At 41.5% G+C, this 20409-nt stretch overlaps 1 protein-coding gene across 6 annotated transcripts in view; it reads left to right on the plus strand.

Annotated features, from left to right (window-relative positions):
* The window catches only part of FRMD4B (FERM domain containing 4B), a 351637-nt gene that overhangs the window by 153983 nt on the left and 177245 nt on the right, over positions 1–20409 (plus strand). For 3 of the 6 annotated variants that reach the window (XM_066244551.1, XM_066244552.1, XM_066244556.1), the window contains exon 1: positions 13375–13760. The exons of 2 other annotated variants lie outside the window; for them this stretch is intronic. In XM_066244551.1, coding sequence (XP_066100648.1) covers positions 13599–13760 — 162 coding nt within the window. In that variant the 5' untranslated portion in view covers positions 13375–13598. Of the gene's footprint in view, positions 1–13373; positions 13761–20409 lie in introns of those variants that run through there. One more of the 6 variants, XM_066244554.1, reaches the window with a different exon arrangement.

Here is a 20409-nt window from a genome sequence, read left to right on the forward strand (position 1 = left end):
TTTATTGATTTTTTTCTATAGTTTTTCTGTTCTCTATTTCATTTATTTCTGCTCTGATTTTTATTATCTCCTTTCTTCGGCTGGTTTTGGGTTGTCTTTGTTCTTCTTTTTCTAGTTCCTTAAGGTGTGAAGTTAAGTGGTTTACTTCGGCTCTCTCTTGTTTGTTCATATAGGCCTGAAGTGATATGAACTTTCCTCTTATTACTGCTTTTGCTGCATCCCAGAGATTCTGATATGTCGTATTTTCATTTTCATTTGTCTGTATATATCTTTTGATTTCTGCACTTATTTCTTCTTTGACCCATTCATTTTTTAGTAGTATGTTGTTTAGTTTCCACATTTTTGTGGGTTTTTCCCCCTCTTTTTTGCAGTTGAATTCTAGTTTCAAGGCTTTATGATCAGAAAATATGCTTGGTACAATTTCAATTTTTCTAAATTTGCTGATATTGTCTTTGTGGCCCAACATATGGTCAATTCTTGAGAATGTTCCATGTACACTAGAGAAAAATGTATACTCTGTCGCTTTGGGATGAAGTGTCCTGTAGATGTCTATCATATCCAGGTGTTCTAGTATTTCGTTTAAGGCCACTATATCTTTATTGATTCTCTGTTTGGATGACCGATCTAGAGCCGTCAGCGGTGTATTGAGGTCTCCAAGTATGATTGTATTTTTGTTAGTTTTTGTTTTAAGGTCAATAAGTAGCTGTCTTATATATTTTGGTGCTCCTTGGTTTGGTGCATATATATTAAGGATTGTTATGTCTTCTTGATTCAACTTCCCCTTAATCATTATGAAATGACCATTTTTGTCTCTGAGTACTTTTTCTGTCTTGTAGTCAGCATTATTAGATATGAGTATTGCTACGCCTGCTTTTTTTTGGGTGTTGTTTGCTTGGAGTATTGTTTTCCAGCCTTTCACTTTGAATTTGTTTTTATCCTTGTTGCTTAGATGTGTTTCTTGTAGGCAGCATATAGTTGGATTTTCTTTTTTAATCCATTCTGCTACTCTGTGTCTTTTTATTGGTAAGTTTAATCCATTTACATTTAGTGTAATTATTGACACTTGTGGGTTCCCTACTGCCATTTTATAAATTGCTTTCTGTTAGTTTTGTATCTAGTTTGATTCTTCTCTTTTGTTTTTCTATCATTTGTTTTTGTTTGTTTGTGTTCCATACTTCTTTCCTCTGTTGCTACCTTTTTTAAGTCAAGTGTTTTTGTGGTGGTTTTTTTAAGGGTGGTTACCATTAAGTAATGAAAAGGGTACCTACCATATTCATTGTAGTACCCTATCTTATAAGTATTTCTGCACTTCATCATCCTTTGCTACTGTTAATCTCCATCCTCTCCCCCCTTTTTTTCCTTTGTTGTCACAGTTTAAGTTTGGTTTTATTGTGTTCTTGGTGGAGCTGTTACTTGTGGTGTTGTTTTCTTTTGTTCTTTGAATCTGGTTGGAAAACCCCCCTTAGTATTTCCTGGAGTGGGGGCTTTCTGTTGATAAATTCTCTCATCTTTTCTGTATTTGTGAATGTTTTTATATCTCCTTCATACTTGAAGGATAGCTTTGATGGGTATAGTATTCTTGGCTGAAAGTTCCTCTCTTTCAGGGCTTTAAATATTGGGGTCCACTCTCTTCTAGCTTGTAGAGTTTCTGCTGAGAAATCTGATGATAATCTAATAGGCCTTCCTTTATATGTTGTACTCTTCTTTTCCCTGGCTGCCTTGAGAATTTTTTCTTTGTCATTGGTTTGTGTCATCTTTGTTAATGGTGTCTTTTGCTGTGCAAAAGCTTTTTAGTGTAATATAGTCCCAATTGTTCATCCTGTTCTTTATTTCACTTGCCTGTAGAGATAAATCAGCAAAAATATTGCTATGAGAGATATCGGAGAGTTTACTGCCTATGTTTTCTTCCAAGATGTTTATGGTTTCATGACTTACATTTTAAGTCATTTATCCATTTTGAGTTTACTTTTGTGAATGGTTTAAGTTGATGATCAAATTTCATTTTTTTGCAGGTAGCTGTCCAATTTTCCCAACACCATTGGTTAAAGAGACTGTCTTTACTCCATTGTATGCTCTTGCCTCCTTTGTCAAATACCAATTGTCCATATAGGTGTGGGTTTCTTTCTGGGTTCTCTGTTCTGTTCTGTTGATCTGTATGCCTGTCCTTATGCCAGTACCAGGCTGTTTTGAGTAGGATGGCCTTGTAGTATAACTTGATATTAGGAAGTGTGATACCTCCCACTTTATTTTTCTTTTTCAGGATTGCTGAGGCTATTCATGTTCTTTTTTGGTTTCATATAAATTTTTGGAAATTTGTTCAATATCCTTGAAGTATGTCATTGGTATTTTAATAAGAATTGCATTGAATTTATAGATTGCTTTGGGTAATATAGACATTTTAATGATGTTTATTCTTCCTATCCATGAACACGGTATATGCTTCCACTTGTTTGTATCTTCCTTGATTTTCTTTCACAATGTTTTATAATTTTCCGAGTACAAATCTTTAACTTCTTTGGTTAAATTTATTCTTAGGTACATTATTGTTTCTGTTGCATAGTGAAGGAGACTGTTTTCTTAATTTCTCTTTCAGAGAGTTCATTATTAGTGTATAAAAATGCCACTGATTTCTGCCACTTTGCTGAATTCATTCATCAGGTCCAGTAGTTTTTTGACTGAGACTTTAGGGTTTTCTATGTACAGTATCATATCATCAGGAAATAATGATAGTTTTACTTCTTCTTTTCTAATTTGGATGCCTTTTATTTCTTCTTGTTGTCTGATTGCTGTGGCTAGGACTTCCAGAACTATGTTGAATAAGAGTGGTGAAAGGGGGCACCCCTGCCTTGTTCCTGATCTTAAGGGGATTTCTTTTAGTTTTTGCCCATTGAGTATGATGTTGGCTGTGGGTTTGTCATAGATGGCCTTTATCATGTTGAGGTATGATCCCTGTATCTCCACTTTGCTGAGAGTTTTGATCATGAATGGGTGCTGGATTTTATCAAATGCTTTTTCTGCATCTATGGATTTTTTATCCTTTCTTTTTTTTATGTGTTGAATCACATTGATTGATTTGCAGTTATTGTACCAGCCTTGACTCCCTAGAATAAATCCCAACTGATCATGACATATGATTTTTTTTTCATGTATTGCTGGATTCAGTTTGCTAATATTTTGTTGAGAATTTTAGCATCTAAGTTAATCAGGGATATTGGTTTATAGTTTTTTTTCTTTGTAGTGTTTTTGCCTGGTTTTTGAATCAGTATTGTGCTTGCTTCATGAAAGGTTTTTGGAAGTCTTCCCTTCTCTTGAATTTTTTGAAATAGCTTGAGAAGGATAAGAGTTAGTTCTTCTTTGAATATTTGGTAAAATTCATCTGTGAAGCCATCAGGCCCAGGACTTTTGTTTGTTGTGAGTTTTTTGATAACTGTTTCAATTTCATTTGATGAAATCAGTCTGTTTAGGTTTTCTGATTCTTCTATATTGATTTTTGAAAGATTATATGTTTTGAGGAATTTATCCATTTTGCCTAGGTTGTCTAATTTTATGGCACACATTTCTTCATAGTATTTTCTTTCAATCCTTTGTATACATATTTCTGCTGTGTCAGTTGTTACTTCTCCACTTTCATTTCTAATTTTATTTATTTGAGTCCTCTTTTTTTTCTTGGCGAGTCTGGTTAAAGGTTCATCAATCTTGTTTACCTTTTCAAAGAACCAACTCTTGGTTTCATTGATCTTCTGTATTGTTACTTTAGCCTCTATGTCATTTATTTCCACTCTGATCTTTATTAGTTTCTTCCTTCTACTTCCTCTGGGTTTTACTTGCTGTTCTTTTTCTAGTTCTTTTAGATGCAGGGTTAAATTGTTTATTTGAGCTCTTTCAAGCTTCTTAAGGAATGCCTGTAGTGCTATGAACTTTCCTCTCAGGACTGCTTTTGCTTTGTCCCATAAATTTTGAGATGCTGTATGTTCATTTTTATTTGTTTCAAGGAAATTTTTTATTTCTTCCTTGATCTCTTTGTTAACCCATTTGTTATTTAATAACATGCCATTTAGTTTCCAAGTGTTTGAGTGTTTTTCAGTTTTCCTATTGTACTTGATTTCTAGTTTCATGCCATTGTGATCCAAGAAGATGCTTGATATGATTTGTCTTCTTAAATTTGTTGAGATTCATTTTTTGTCCTAGAATGTGGTCTATTCTAGAGAATGTACCATGAGCATTTGAAAGGATGTATATTCTACTGCTTTAGAGTGAAAGGTTCTGAAGATATTTATTAAATCCAGTTGATCTGGTGTGTCCTTTATGTCTGATGTTTCTTTGATAATTTTCTTTCTTGATTATCTGTCCCATGATGTTAGTGGGATATTAAAATCCCTTACTATTATAGTACTGCTGTTGATCTCACCCTTTATGCCCATCAAAATCTGCTTTATATATGATATTTAGGTGCTCCTATATTAGGTGCATAGATATTTAGAATGGTTATATCTTCCTGTTTGATTGCTCCTTTTATCATTATGTAGTGACCTTCTTTATCCCTTATTATAGCCTTTGTTTTAAAGTCTATTTTGTCTGGTATAAGTATTGCTATCCCAGCTTTTTTTTCATTTCCATTTGCATGAAATATTTTTTCCATCCCTTTACTTTCAGTATATGTGGATTTTTTGTTTTGAGGCGGGTCTCTTGTAGACAGCATATGTACCAGTCCTGTCTTCTTATCCATGCAGCTACCCTATATCTTTTGGTTGGATAATTTAATCCATTTAAATTTAAGGTTATTATTGATATGTAGTTGTTTATTGCCATTTTATTTTTTTAATCTACATTCCTCTTTTATTAGATTATTTCCCCCTTTGTTCTGTTTACAGCAGGCCCCTTAACATTTCCTGTAGCATTGGTTTGGTTGTAATAAATTTCTTGAGTTTTTTTTTTTTTTTATCTGAGAAGCTTTTTATTTCTCTTTCAATTTTAAATAATAGCCTTACTGGATAGAGAAGTCTTAGTTGTAGGTTCTTGTTTTGCATTACTTTGTATATTTCTTGCCATTCCCTTCTGGCCTCTAATATTTATGTTGAGAAGTCAGATGTCATACTTATGGGGGATCCTCTGTATTTAATAGACTGCTTTTCTCTTACAGCTTTTAGTATTCTTTATCTCTTAATTTTTGTATTTTAATTATCATATGTTGTTGTTGGCCTTTTGGAGTTCATCATTATGGAACTCTCTGTGCTTCTTGAACTTGTGTGACTTTTTCCTTTATCAATTTAGGGAAGTTTTCAGCTATGATTTCTTTAATCAGATTCTCTATCCTTTGTTCTTTCTCTTCTCCTTCGGGAATCCCTATGATGTGGATATTATTTCTCTTCATGTTGTCACAGAGCTCTCTTAGAGTTTCATCAGATTTTTTGAACCTCTTTGCTTTTTGCTGCTCTGCTTCCATGCTTTCATTTATCTTGTCCTCTAACTCGCTGATTTGACCCTCAGCCTCATCCATCCTGCTTTTAATTCCTTCCATTGTAGTCTTCATTTCTGATATTGTGTTTGTCATTTCTCACTGATTCCTTTTTATTATTTCATTGTCCTTTTTTATACTTGCTATCTCTTTATTTAGGTGCTCATTATGTCCATCCATTGTTGCTCTAAGATCTTTGAGCATCTGAACAATTATTATTTTAAACTCTGCATCCTGTAATTTGGTTATTTCCAACTCATTCAAGTCTTTTTCTGGGGATTTCTCTTGATTCATTTAGGCTGTATTTCTCTGCCTTCCCATTTTGTCTGTGTATAAGAAGGGTGTGGCCACTGGAGTCCTATGGGTGTGGCCTCTGTGTTCCTTAGGTGTTGTCTGCCTGCAGGCTTGCCACCCCCTCTGCTTCTGCCTCCACCTTGAGCATTTGGGCACCAGCAGTGCCGTCCCACTGTGGTGGTCACTGCTGTTTCAGTCTTGCCTCCGCAGGCAGAACTGTGTTAGCGTGCCCAGGCTGCAAGCCTTGGCCAGCCCCAGGCTTCGCCTCACCCCGCAGGCAGGGGTGTGCTCCTGTGCCAGCCATAGGTCTCAGCTGATTCTCCAGCTTTCACCTTGTTCCTGCGGATGGGACTGCAGGCAGAACCGCTCTCACTCGCCCGGCTCGCAGCCATGGGTCTGACTGCTTTCGTGTGCCACTTCTGCCGCCATGGCCACCCTCAGCCTCTGCCTCTGCCAACAGGACCGCATTTCCATATCCTGCCGCCGCCCACCCTCCAGCAAGCACTCAGCAGTATAGGTGGGGGTGATGCAGCTTAGACCTTAGCACTCAATACTGTATTTCTGATGTCTCCCTGCTTCTAAGCGAGTCTGCTCTGAGTGCTTTGGGAGAGCTTGTTTGGCTGGTGTACTGCTTCCCTTTGCTGGTATTGCTGGTTCCAGGAAAAATATTCACTTTTGACTTGGGGAGTGACTCAGCCCAGGGGTTAGGGTGGCTGTTCCTCAAAGTGTTTCTCCCTGTGCCTCCTAGATTACACTCTCTTCCTGCTACTCCAGTCCTCTCCTCTCTCCCTGTCCCCCAGAGCCCCGGGTGAGTGGTTGTGAAAGAGGTTTTTTGTGCAGTCTCTTTAAGACGAATCTTGGGTCTGAGAAATCTGTCTCTTTCTTGCAAATGGTATCCTGGCTTTTTTTTGCAGCTAAATACTGTCCATACACCTCTTCTGTGCTCTGAGGCTGCAGGATGGGGCTTCATTTTTGGGGCCCAGGACCTTCCCCTCTCCACTAAACTCACTTCCTGCTGTGCGAGTTCCTCTGGGCTACCATTCGCTCTCGGGAGCTGGGCAGCCCTCTTCACATTTCTGCTTTTCCTACCAGTCTCAGTGTAGCTTCTTCAGTGATCCTTGGTTAAAGAGTCCTCATTAGTTTAGTCCGAAGTTGGTTTTTCAAGATAATTGTTCTTAAAATTAAGTTGTAATCCACTTTGGTTCTGGGAGGTGAAAGTTGGTACGTCCGCCTACTCCATCACCATCTTGCCACCTCCCCCACTTTTTGATTATTACAAAAAGTGATGTTATGAACATTTGTGGACAAGTTATTTTAAAACACTTCTTTTGGCTATATACCTAGGAATGGAATTCCTGGGTCATATGATGATACAATGATTAACCTTTTAAGAAATCACCAATCTTTTCCACAGTGACTGCACATTTTCACATTTTCACCAGCTAAATATGCAGGTTGCAGTTTTTCCACATCCTTGCCAATACTTATGTCTGTGTTTTTTTATCAGAGCCATTCTGTGTGTGTGAAGTGGTGTATAATTGTAATGATGTTGAACATCTTTCCATCTGCTTACTAGACATTTGTGTGTCTGCTGCTCTGTCACACCCATGGGGAGGCATTGTGTGCCCCACCTCCTGCCTTTTGGGTCTCTATTAGAAGCCTTGTGCAGTGCCTGCCCCTTTGTATCACTTGCCAAACGTCTGCCTTCCTCGCTCTCCCCTAAGACCCATTCATCTCTGTTTTCTCACAGTGCATCCCAAGCACTGAGCTCCTGCCTGACATGGTATGAAAACTCCATGCATAACTTTTTAATGAGGGCGAGTATATTTTGGGAATGGATGAACTTCTTTCTGTATTCATTGTTGAGACAAAGAGTCATTTATTTGTCAGTTCAGTAAACATTTCTCGATTGCCTGCTGTGTGCCAGTCACTGAAGAAACAGATATGAATAAGACTCTGTTCCTACTACCACCAGTTTCTGAATGGGGGTGGCTGTCACAATGATTAGGGGCACAACTGGCCTATAGTGGGCAGGTCCTAAGATCACTAAACATTTCCCAGTGTGTAGAGTCTTGTTGGACAGGTCGCCCTGATGCCAACTTCCCCTGCCTGCATCTCACCTGAAGGGAGTACTCCCTGAGCTTGTAGTCGAACAGAGACAAGGAGACCGAAAAAGGCAGCATTTTATCAAGTATGCAACCAGAGACATCCATAGCGGTACCGGCCAAGGATGTGTCTGCAGTGCACCTTTGGTCGATACAGAAGAATCTTTCTTCAGTGTGCCAAGAAAAGCTTCACCCCCACTAAGGAGCCTTTAATTTAAATAAAATAGTAAAACCAGAAGTTGAAGTAACAAAATATAAATAGCTGATGATGAAAATTACTATCCTCATTTTTATGATAAATATTCAAAAAGGTAAGTGAAAATGCAGTGGTACCTTGAGATACGAATTTAATTCGTTCTGTAACCAAGCTTGTAAGTCAGTCAACTCGTCTATCAAACTGCCAATACTGGACCCATGCCCCAACGCACCAACTAGCGGCAGCTTCCCTAATCACGGCTCATATCTCGAAATTTCGCTCGGACCTCGAACAAAAATATGGACTGAATTATATCTTAAACTATTCATATGTTGGTCTGTTCGTATCTCAAGGTACCACTGTAATGGAAATGGCATTTCAGTTCTTTCTCAGAGGGCTTTGAGTTTATTGTGCCTCTTTATTTAATGTATGAAAACAATTATAGAGTGATTGTTGCATTTCTTTCCCAGTCTTCCCCTTTGGGAAGAAAAATATCAAGAGAGAAGAACATTTCACCACAGAAGTGATATGAGAGGAAGAGTGGAGTGGAGCGTTTAACTAGACCAGGTTTCCTCGATCTTTGCACTATTGACACTTAGGAAAGAATAATTATTTGTCATGGAGACTGTCCTGAGCATTGTAGGATTTCGAGCCTTTACCCACTGGGGGCTGGTAGCACCCTGAAGTTGTGGCAACTAAAATATCTCCAGACATTGGCAAATATCTTTGGAAGGGGTGCAAACTTGTCCGTGATTGAAAGCCATTGAATAGAACTTGTTTTCATCTCCCTCAAGCTCTATGTCAGACGTTCATGGTCTATGAAAATTTAGCCACACTGGTTTCCAAGGTGTGTAAAGTATAGTTTTAAAATGTCCACAGGCATTAGTTGGGCTCTCTTTCTTTCTGATGGACAGATGGGACCTCTGGAAGCTAGCTGCACTATTACCAGCTGAGTATCTCTTTGTAGAGATGGGAGTTGGCATTCGTGCTGATTGCGCAAAGGAGCACCTACAAGAGCCTCCTGGATGATGACAACTTCTCTTTTGCAGAACTCCCAGGTGTATGAGTAATGCTGTCTGTCACCTGAAGCAGCTCTGTGAGCCTCCAGAGAGCTGCAGTAAATTACAGTGTGTTGTAAGGAACAGTGATGCTGGAGAGAAGAAAATCCTCTTCTTAAATTTGAAGGGAGAGAAGAAGAGAAACAGAGAGGGGAAGAAAAAGAAAGAGAGAGAGAGAGAGAAAAGAAGAAGAAGGAGGAGGAGGAAGAGGAGGAGAAGGAGAAGGAGAAAGAGGAGGAGAAGAAGAAGGAGAAAGAGGAGGAGGAGGAGAAGAAGAAGGAGAAAGAGGAGGAGGAGGAGAGGAGGAAGAAGAGGAGGAGGAAGAAGAAAGAGGAGGGGGAGAAGGAGGAAGAAGAAGGAGGAGGAGCAGGAGAAGGAGAAGAAGAAGAAGGAAGAGATAGAATAAAGTAGTTTTGAAGTTAACTTGATTTAGTCCCTTTCCACAGGAATTTTGGACCAGTTGCAAGGGCGTGTGTCTGGGATCTGGTATGTCCCACATAGCTAGTCCATTTTAAGAATGATGCCACACTTGGGTCGCCCTTTTCCCCACTGCTACGTATCTGAGTTCCGTTGCCACCCACTCAGTCCCCTGCGTGGAAGACCTTGAACTTCCTTCCTTCTAAAATACCACTTGTCCTAGAGCTTCAGACTACTTCTGCAGAAGAAAGCACTTGGATAAAAAGAAGCATCAGTGTATTTATAGTGGTGGGGAGACGATGTCTTTTCAGAACTTGCACCTGGCTTTGAGCATATACTATTTGGAGTCCCCAGGAAAGGTTGGTTGTGGTGAGGAAGATTGAGCTTCAGTGTTTTTTGGTAACTTGAACAAGACTGGCAGAACTCCCCCAAACAAGTCACCACCAACACTTTTTTATTTATTCATTCATTTTAGAGAGGAGAGAGAGAGGGAGAGAGAAGACAGAGAGAGAGAGAGAGAGAGAGAGAGAGAGAGAGAGAGAGAGAGGAGAGAGAGAGGAACAGAGGGGAGGAACTGGAAGCATCAACTCACATATGTGCTTGACCAGGCAAGCCCAGGATTTCGAACCGGTGACTTCAGCATTTCCAGGTTGATGCTTTATCCACTGTGCCACCACAGGTCGGGCCACCACCAACTCTTAACACCTAAAAACATAAGAACAAACTGACAGGTGTCAGAAGGGATGGGGTTGGGAGCTGGGAAAAAACCATGAAGGAACTAAGCAAAGAAAAAAACACTTATAGTTGGCCCTGGCTGGGGGCTCAGTGAATAGAGCATTGGCTTGGCATATGGACGTCCTGGTTCAGTCCCAGTGAGGGCACACAGGAGAGGCGACCGTCTGCTTCTCTCTCCCCCCCTCTTCTTTACTCCTTCCATAGCCAGTGGCTCGACTGATTGGAGCATGGCCCCCAGGCACTGAGGATAGCTCCTTTATAGTGCAACAACCTCAGGTGCTAGAAATAGTTTGGTACTTGAGCATTTGCCCCAGATGGGGTCGCTGAGAGGATCCCTGTTGGGACGCATGCGGGAGTCGGCCTCTCTATCTTGCCTCCTCTCACCTAAAAAAGCAAAACAAAACTTTATAGTCATGGGGATTGCAGGAGGGAAAGGAGAATTGGGGGAGTGGAAGAGGTAGAGGTGGGGGGTAGACAATGATGTAAGGAGATGACTTGGGTGGTGAGCACAATGCAATAGACAGATGATGTGTTGTAGAACTGTGCACCTGAAACCTATGTAATTTATTAACCAACGTCACCCTAATAAATTCAGTTTAAAAAATCTGAAAAACACCCAACACACAGAAAGGGATAGGAAAGCAGATGTGGATTAGTTGAAAAAAAATTAAAGATCTTTTACTTATACCAATTTTCTGACTATAAAAAATAATGAAACAATACCTGATTTCATTGGTGGTGGTAGTTTGTTCTTTTGGGTGTTTACCCTTTGCCACTCACTATGCTAAACACTTTATACAAAATATTTTATTTAATTATCTTCAAAATCCCATGTACTGATTTCTGATATCATCCTTAGTTTATAGATGAGGACATTGAGGCTTTGTGGTTTTAAAGAGCTTATGCAAAGTCCCACGGGTCTTACGGAGCAGAGGTTTAAGTCAGATGTGTCTGTTAGGAGACTTAGCTCCTAAATGCCATGCCCTACAACAGTGGTATTCAAACTCTAGCATAAGTAGGAATCCCACAGAGGCTGTGTGAGAAGTCAGATCCCTGATCTCATGCCCTAGTTTCTGATTTGGGAGCAGCCTAAGAATGTGCATTTCTTAACAAGTTCCTAGGTGATGTTGCTGATGCTGCGAGTTCAAGAACACACTTAAAATCTATATTATAGCACATCCTATTTTCTGGAAAATAGCACTGACTTTGGAAACTTCAAATGAAAATGACTGAAGTTGGAACTGACCACTGGCCTTAGACCTATGACAGAAGAGATAATAGCCATGGGGTTTCCAGAGCATCGCTTCTGAAAGAGAAGATGGTGTCATGAGGCAGGGGTAATTGTCTTGTTGTAGTTCTCTCCTGGTATTCCCTTGGCTGCTCAACATTTCTGAGAACACAGTCGCACTGCATCATTAAAAAAAGAAGAAGAAAAGAAAAACATACCACCACCATTCACTTGTACAAGTAGGCCATTTTTGAAGTTCAGTAGTTTTCCATTAGATTTATGACAATTCTTTTTCAAATTAGCCTTAGTTTATTTTCTTTTGATTTAGTAAGACCTAGCATTTTCTGATTCTGTATAAACATTGTGACCTAATATTATCTTGGAGAATATCTTCTGAAGCAAATACTAATAAGCAAATAGAGCAGATTTATTGTGTGAAAAGATTCGCAGATCTTGGATCTGAGCTTGTGTCCTTTTAACAAGTTCTACAAAAAACTACTAGGCAATTTTATTAGTAATAAAAAGAATTAAAAAGTAGTAAAAGAAGAAATCTCATTTAAAAGCTTCTTGATTGCAGTCACTTTGGAAACAACAGGCACTTTGAGAACAGATTTTTGTGTCCTTTGGACTGAGCTTCACCTGAATTAAGATTACAACAGTGCATTTGAAACCTGAAATAAAGCTGATTTACTTGTCGATAATCTGTTCTGAAACCTTCCGAGCTACTTCAGGAGAAAGGCAGTGGTGCCTTACCTTTCTGCCACTTAATAACAACGATAACAACCCAGGTGTGATATTGGCAGTGAAACACAGACGTTTGTCTTACAGATGGGTGCAGGGGAAAAAAAGCCTGAACTGGCTACACTGCCTTTGCTATGAAAAATGTCATAGGAGGCTACGGGACTGAAATCTCCACACATCCATTACAGGAAAATAGAGATTGGTGGTGTGTGGGACAGAATTATCGTGCTCCCCTTCCCAAATGCCTTGGGAAGTATCAGTTCCTAGGGGTGGGAGGTGGGGGAGAACTTCAAAAACACATTATTTGGTGACTATGTGAGCAGTGGAAGTTTCCTCTGGTTCTAAGTCGAGGATAAACTACCTGTGCAGATTTGTGCTGGCAGCTGCTGGTAAACGTGCCCAGAGTCTGAATTGTCCAGTATCAAACCAAGGGTCCTCTTGTGAGCTTGTATTTCCCAGTAAATAGTAACTGGATGCTATCTGTCAGAGACCAAGAGCCCTCTTTGTTCTCATACTGACTACTGCGTTGGAATTAGCATGGTGCCTGGGTGCAGGCACCAGACCTGGCTGGCAGCAACCGGCGGCTCGTCGTCGTTTCTTCCCAGACCCTCAAATGAAGAGCAAAGGCAGGTTCTGTAGTCCCGGACACACTGCTGCTCTCCGACTGGCATCTTCATCTCCTGGCTCCAGCCCAGGGCAGTTCCCCAGGAGTAGGGTCCAAAGGGATGCTACGAAAGATTTTTTTTTTTTAATTTTTTTTCTCCTGCATATATGGTTGCCCAGGGATATTTATCAGCGTGAACAGAGCCAGATGGCAAGCAAAGGCCCTGTGGGGAAAAGTAAGGTTCTCTCCAAAACATACTGGAGGATTGAGGCTGGTGTGTGCGCGCGCGCGCGCGCGTGTGTGTGTGTGTGTGTGTGTGTGCAGGACATGCAAGCCAAGTCCGTTGAAATGCTGCTGTCCCCATTGCCTGCAAAGAGTTGCTCCACTCACCCCCCACCCCCGCCCTGACCAGCGCACTCGGGGAGCGCCAGGGGGAGTCCTCACCCGCCAGGGCGTCCCCCGCCCCAGGAGCGCGGCGGGCTCGCCTGGCGGAGCTTAGCGCTGCTTGCTCGGCGCTGCCAGCCAGCGGGCGGGGTGGACACTCGGCTTCGGTGTGCCAGCCGCAGCCGTTGATTGGCGGGTACTCAATCCCGGGGCATGCCGCGGGCGCCTGGCCAGCTCGCACGGTGAAAGGCCAGTGCAGTGGGAGGTTGACCCGGCTGCTAGCAGAAGCCGGTGGAGCCCAGGTGCTGGGGCCGCCGTAGTCCGCTTGCTGGGCTGCAGCTGCGGGAGCCGGGCACACGGGGTTCCGAGGAAGGAGAAGGCATGGCCTCGGTGTTCATGTGTGGAGTGGAGGACTTGCTGTTCAGCGGGAGCCGCTTCGTGTGGAACTTGACTGTGTCCACGCTGCGGAGATGGTACACGGAGAGGCTGCGGGCTTGCCACCAGGTGCTGCGGACGTGGTGCGGGCTGCGGGATGTGTACCAGGTATGGCAGGGCACCCGGCGCCCCAGGCCCCATGCAGGATGCCAGGCGCTCCTGGTGAGCTGGTTCCACCTGTATGATTGTATTCTCTTCTCTTTCCCTCCACCTCTCTCTTTTCAAACTCCTAGCGGGCCAAATGCTCAGAAGCTATGGGTAACTGTTGCCTGATAAAGCCTGTTAATTGTTCCCATCGGGCATGGGGTGGGGGGCACTTGTGAGTTAGTGAGTTAGTCCCAGCATTTGCAGACCTCTGTTGTAGAGGGAGGGTGTGCTGGCTGGCACTCAGCTAAGAAAGCTGCAGCTTTGTAGTGCAGGGTCTCCGGGAAGCAGCCTTGACATTCAGATGAATCCTTTTTTTATTTCAAGAGCAGTGATTTTACATTAGGTTAGTCAGAGGGACACGAATGGATTTGCATTCCTCCCTTTGATTTTATTTCATTTTTCGGTCAGGCAGCCTCAAGGTGCAAAGCAGAGCCAGGAAAAGCTGATTCTGTGTCTACTGACTTTGGGAAGGAAGGACAAAAAATTGCACACTCTTTGCAGGAGGATCTTGGGCTGGGGAAGGGAGGGGTGTCCTGGCTGACCGTGGAAATGCTACGTATGGATTTACACCCTGTCATACAACACAGCCTCTTGATTGCTCTACCAGGTCCCATCCTGCAGGCAGAAATGCAGCAACTTTATTCAACTAGGAGACCGTACATCCTCTCTGGGCCCACAGCTTCCCTGGTGCTTTTTTTTAACAGTCATTTGTGGATTTGGTTAATATTTTTGAGGCTTAAAAAAAATCTACATTGCATTTAAGAAGATTATACCTGGTATTTACTATAGGAGTATAGCATCATGTTTTCTTTCTTATGATGTGGAATACCTTTGCTGCAGTTCCTAAATTACTCCTACCCTGACCCCATTCCTAGTGTGACTATAATTTGTACGTTGCCCTGCTGAGTCACATATGTGACCCGGCTCCTGGTTCTGACAAGCCATAGTCTTCCATCAGTCGAGCAAAATGAAATGACCAGCACCTGCAGTTAAACTGGGGCATCTAAAGAGCCAGCTTCCCCGGGTCATCCTTGACATCTGTACCACCCATGTTAAAAACAGGAGAACATTTCACTTTGCGCTTTCATGACTCCTGCTTTGGATAACATGTCTGCAATGTCTTACATTTTGAAAGAATCCCAAAGCCAGGCTGAGAACTGGGGCAACATGTGGTGTTTTGAGAGGATTACGGAGCTGTAGGAATATTCTATCTGTCCATATTACACAGATTACCTGGCTTTTGGGAGTCAGAGATATGTCTGCTTCTCAAGCTTTTTATGTTTGGGAAATTATTGTTCAGTTTAGTCTGTGAGACAAGTAACCCTGAATTGATTTTGCTTTTTAATGTTTGGAAAACTTTCAAAAGAAGAACACAAGTGTTGTAGCTAACCAAGCAGCCTCCATGCCTCTGTCCCCAAGGATTCAGGGGACTGGGGATTATCTCTTCTACGTTAGTGACCAGTTCAGCAATGAAGGTTCCAGACACCTGAGATCCCATAGTCTCTTTATAAGGTTAATCAGTCATTTTTTAAAAGCAGAACAGCAACTTAAAGGACTAACATTAAATTATAGGTTTCTGCTTTTATAAAATGGATGGTGACTGGTGACTGGGTCAATATCCTCTTATAATGATAAGAAAGAACATCTAAAATAATGAAGCCCATTTTATGAGTCATAAGTAGAAAATGATCTCTCTAAGTTTAAAGTTGTCTGTGTCATGGGAGAAATAAGATTTTCAAAATATTTTAAAACTTTAGAAGAACCATAGATTTCTGCATTGTGCAACATAGTTCATTGTTAGCAATGAAACACCATTTTCTCTAATGTCTTTGAAATTTCTAGCAAGAAAGTCATGACTTTAATTTTATAGAACTGAAAGTAAGTAAAATAAAGTGATTATTACCGTCAGCTCCAAGTTATACAGACATAGGAGTGAGCCCTGTTTGCCTATGTATGACTATGGGGAAGTTACCTCATCTTACTGTGCTTCAGGTGCATGAAAATGGGAAATGTAATAGTACTAATCACAGATATTTCTAAGATAAATAACATGTAATATATTTAGTACAGTGCCTAGAGTTTAGGAAGCATTTAATAAATATTATCTGTTCTATCAGTTAAGATTCACTTATTGTAATAGGATACCCACCTACAGAATAAAAAGAAGGAACTTTTGACACAAGTAAAAAGTCTAGTGGTAGAATGAACTTCAGGCATAGTTTGATCAGGACATCATGCTTGTTCCCCATGATTCTTTCAGCCCTGTCTTATTTGTGTGTTGGCTTTATCCTCAGCTGATTTATTCCCTCAGGATAGCAGATAGCCACAGCAATGTCAGGGCTTAGATACACACATCAGCCCATGCAGATATATTCCCTCAGGATAGCAGATAGCCACAGCAGTGTCAGGGCTTAGATACACACATCAGCCCATGCAGATATATTCCCTCAGGATAGCAGATAGCCAAAGCAGTGTCAGGGCTTAGATACACACATCAGCCCATGCAGATAGAAAGAGAATTCCACATATTCATGAACTATCAAAAAAATTGTAGTTTACATTCTGATGGGTTAACCAAGGGTCTGTGCAACCCCAGTACCATGCACTGATTGGCTCAGGGACTAGGATGATGATAAACACATTCTCAATGAGAGTGATATGGTCCCCAAAGACAAGAATAATTTCCTAGGAGTAGGAGAGGGCAAGAAACCTTGCTGTTTTTATAAATACAGTGCAGGCATACAATACATAAACATATATAGTATATCTGTGGCATTAGAATATGGGGTGGAGGGACTAGCTAGCAAAAAAAATCCAAACAGCCTCCTTAAGGCGGTAGTAATGAATAAAAATGTTGGGAATCACTGACTGCATTGATTAGTTTAGGCCTGTGGAGGAGCAGACCCATTTCTGAAGCTGAGAATGAGGTTGGCCCCCAGGCCACGTCTCACCAAACAGTGCAGGAAGGTCGATGATGGGTTGAGGTGCAGTGCACCTGCATTATTTCACCCAAATCTAGAGCTCTTTAAAAAATAACTAGTTATTTTTCAAGATAAGTACGAAGATTCATACACAAATACATTTGTAAGTATTTTACCATAGTAATTTGAGTTAAGGAGATGTGGACCCACCAGTAGGAAAACCATATGCTATCCTGTAATTACAAATTCTAAGCTATAGAGGGGAGAGTTCTCTAGTGTACCTCCCAGCTTTCTGACACATGACCTGGAAACCAAAGAGTTACATATTTTACTGAATCCAGTTTTTTATCATCTTGATAATAAAAAGGTGTCATTTTTCTTACTTCTCATCTGAATAGTCTTGTTTTAAGGAAATCTAGACCTCAATCACTCTAGAGAGAAACAAAGGTGGGGTGGGAGATATCTATTACATGCAATACGGGGCCATCCCCTGGGATGTTTTGTTGATTCTTATACTATAAGTGAAAGAAGATCTCCCACCTATTCATGAGGAATTTGGCACCAGCATTATTGCCTGGCTGGCAGCACTGAGAAGGCATAATTTCTTTGGAATTGAACGCTTCCTCCTTTTCCACATACTGGAGAGGCAAGTGCCTTAATTTGCCAATTACCATGAATAATTAAGATACTAGCTATAAGGCATTTCTGTAGTAATGCAGCTAAATGAAAAGCAGCCTGAAGTTGCACTGAGATGCCTTTGAACAAAGGCTTACTTTGTGAGTGGAGCTTTGAACTAGGTTGAAGTTGCGGACATGGGATATTCACCTTTCACTGTGGGCTAATCTCTAAAAGTTGGTTTGCCAGCCATATATCTATCCTGCTTATATCTTGCCTGGATGAGTTGCATTATAGCTATTAATTAGGTTTAACCTGCAATTAAAGTGGAAAAGTATGGGAGAGTGTTGTTTATAAAAATATATATGTACAACACTCTTTGCTTTTTATTAAGGATGACATGTGCTAACAAAGCCCTCAGTTTGTAACTTGGAATTAAGTTTTCTATTTTTCCCCAATGTCTCAAAGGTAGAATTTCATACAAAGCCTGAATGGAGTCATTGCCTCCAGTAGGAGGCAACTTGGACAGATTCTGAGATATTTTTAAGTGACCACAAGAGGCTGGGTCAGCTCCCCTGAGGCAGACAGCTGACCCTGAGGAGGTAGCATGCAGTGCAGAACGTGCCAGAAGCTATGAACTAAAACTTTGAACAAATTCACCTTGAACAAATTGCTTTCCCTCTCTGAGCCCCATTTCCTCTTGGGTTAGAGAGGAGAACTGCAGTGCCTGTGTTGTGGGGTAGGGTACAAATGCATGAGATAATATATATAACACTGAGTATCCTGTCTGCTACAAGCAAATGCTCAGTAAATGTTAACTCTTGGTTACATAAAGGACTTGACACCAGACCTACAGAACATACTTTAGGCCTTGGCTGGTTGGCTCAGTGGATAGAGTGTCAGCCCAGTGTGTGGATGTCCCAGGTTCAATACCTGGTCAGGGCACACAGGGGAAGTGACCATCTGCTTCTTCTCCTGCCTCCTCCTTCTTCTCCTGCCTCCTCCTTCTCTCTCTCTTCCCTTCTCACAGCCAGTGGCTTCATTGGTTTGAGCATCAGCCTAGGGCACTGAGGATAGCTTGGTTGATTTGAGCATCGGAGACCAGATGGGGGTTCCTGGGTGGATCCATGTTGGGGTGCATGCAGGAGGCTATCTTGCCTCCTTTCACTTAAAAAAAAAGAAGGTACTTGATAAAGGGTAACTGTGTTACATTGTTTTCATAAGTGAGACTAGTTTTTGAACACTGGATTCCTATCTTTACAAGTGATGATGTTCAATAAAAGAGACTGGAATTTCCATAGCAGCGTTCAAATCCATATAGGGAGGATTTGGGGTATTTGGACTTGTGTTCCACATAATAGACCCACATTTTCCTTAATCCCATGTATAAAATTTGGGAGGACACAGACAACTTACACTAAGGAGAAAATGTGCTTAAATGTAAGACTCTGATGATCCATGAACTGGTAACACCTGCGCTTTGCATCCCGTCACACTGAATGGAGACACCAAGCCCTGGGTGGGGCAGTCTCCCACTGCGCAGCCAGTGGCCTGTGCACATTGCAAACCGTGTATGCTTTACTTGCCCTCCCTTCACTCTCCACCATCTTCTGAATTCTGTAAACTAGATGGGGGCTGAAAAACTATGACCCACAGGGGAAAAAACTGACCTCCTACTGTGTTTGTAAATAAAGTTTCATTGGCAGATGGCTCCGCCATGGGCAGAATTGAGTAGTTGTAACTCAACTACTTAACTGAGCAGTTGTGACAAAGACTGTATTGGCCACAAAATAGAAAATTTTTATTATCAATTCCTTTACAGAAAGATCTTGCCAATCCCTGGACTAGAAAGAAATAAAGCAACATATTAGTTAGAGAATGCTAGAGGAAGAAAGGTGTAGAATTCAATCATAGAAAAACCGAACTTGAAGGAATATGGAAGAATTTTCTCATGAAAAACTTGGTCGCTTGGAAATTAACAAATGATGAGTGTTCTATTTACTATTGCTAGGACTTTCCTTGCGGAACATAGTGATTGGAGTTATAGATTGGTTCATTCATTTGTCCACTAAAACTATACCTAAAAATATACCTAAAAATCAAGCGTTCAACACATCCTCGTTACTGTCAAAATAAACATTTTCTTGCCCTCCCCAAGTAGGGGAGACAGGTAAGAAACTCAAACTATGGAAGTGTTTTTCCAGGATCTCTAGGTACACAGTGGAGGGGTCTAAATCAGACAAGGGTAAAACAAAATGTGGGAGGACCAAAGAAGCTTCCTGGAGGAGTTAAGCTCTGGCAGAGGTTTGAAAGAGAAGGTGGAGTTTGGTGAAGAAAGGCAGAAGGCATTTCAATTGTGGGAAGACATGGCTATGAGGGATTGTAAAGAGTTTTTTAAGGCTGATGGGGAGAAAGAGACAGAGTCAGGAAGAGAGATTTTGTTTGAGAATAACATCTGGGCTTGATTGATCTTTTATTTTAAGATTAGCATTTTGATGTTTCTCTTCAGAGCTTTGGGAGGAGGGGAGAGGTTGGTTGAGAACAGCACTGAGGCAGTGACCTGTTGCTGATAGATTTGGGAGAAGGTGGCACAGTGGAGTGGGAAGGGGAGGGAAGTTGGGAGGCTGCTACAGGGAGGAAGGTCTATTAAGCAGGATTGGAGAGGTTTTTTTTTATGGCAGCAAACGGCCCCCGGAACCCTAGTGGCTTAAAACCATAAAGGTGTATTTTTGATTGACACTACCTATCCAATGACAGGTTGGCTGGAAGTTCTGCTCATCACTGTCACTCAGGCTCACAGAATGTTCCTGAGCATTGCCAGCTGCCATGATAGAAAGTGAAGAGCTCTTTGGGCCTTTGCATTGACCATTAAGTGCTCTAAGTGGCCCGTGTCACTTTTTACAAGTCATTGGTCAGAGTGGGTCACGTAATGCACTCAAGCACAGAGGCCAGGAAAAGTAGTCTTCCCGTGGGACAGCACAAATGTTGATGCAGGTCTGGTCCCTTGGGAAGCTGACTGAACTGCAGAGTAGCAAGAGGGAGTTTACTGTGAGGGTCAAGGTCTACAGAGGGAA

This window comes from Saccopteryx bilineata, chromosome 10 (genome assembly GCF_036850765.1).
Source record: "Saccopteryx bilineata isolate mSacBil1 chromosome 10, mSacBil1_pri_phased_curated, whole genome shotgun sequence".
NCBI classification, from domain to species: Eukaryota; Metazoa; Chordata; class Mammalia; order Chiroptera; family Emballonuridae; genus Saccopteryx; species Saccopteryx bilineata.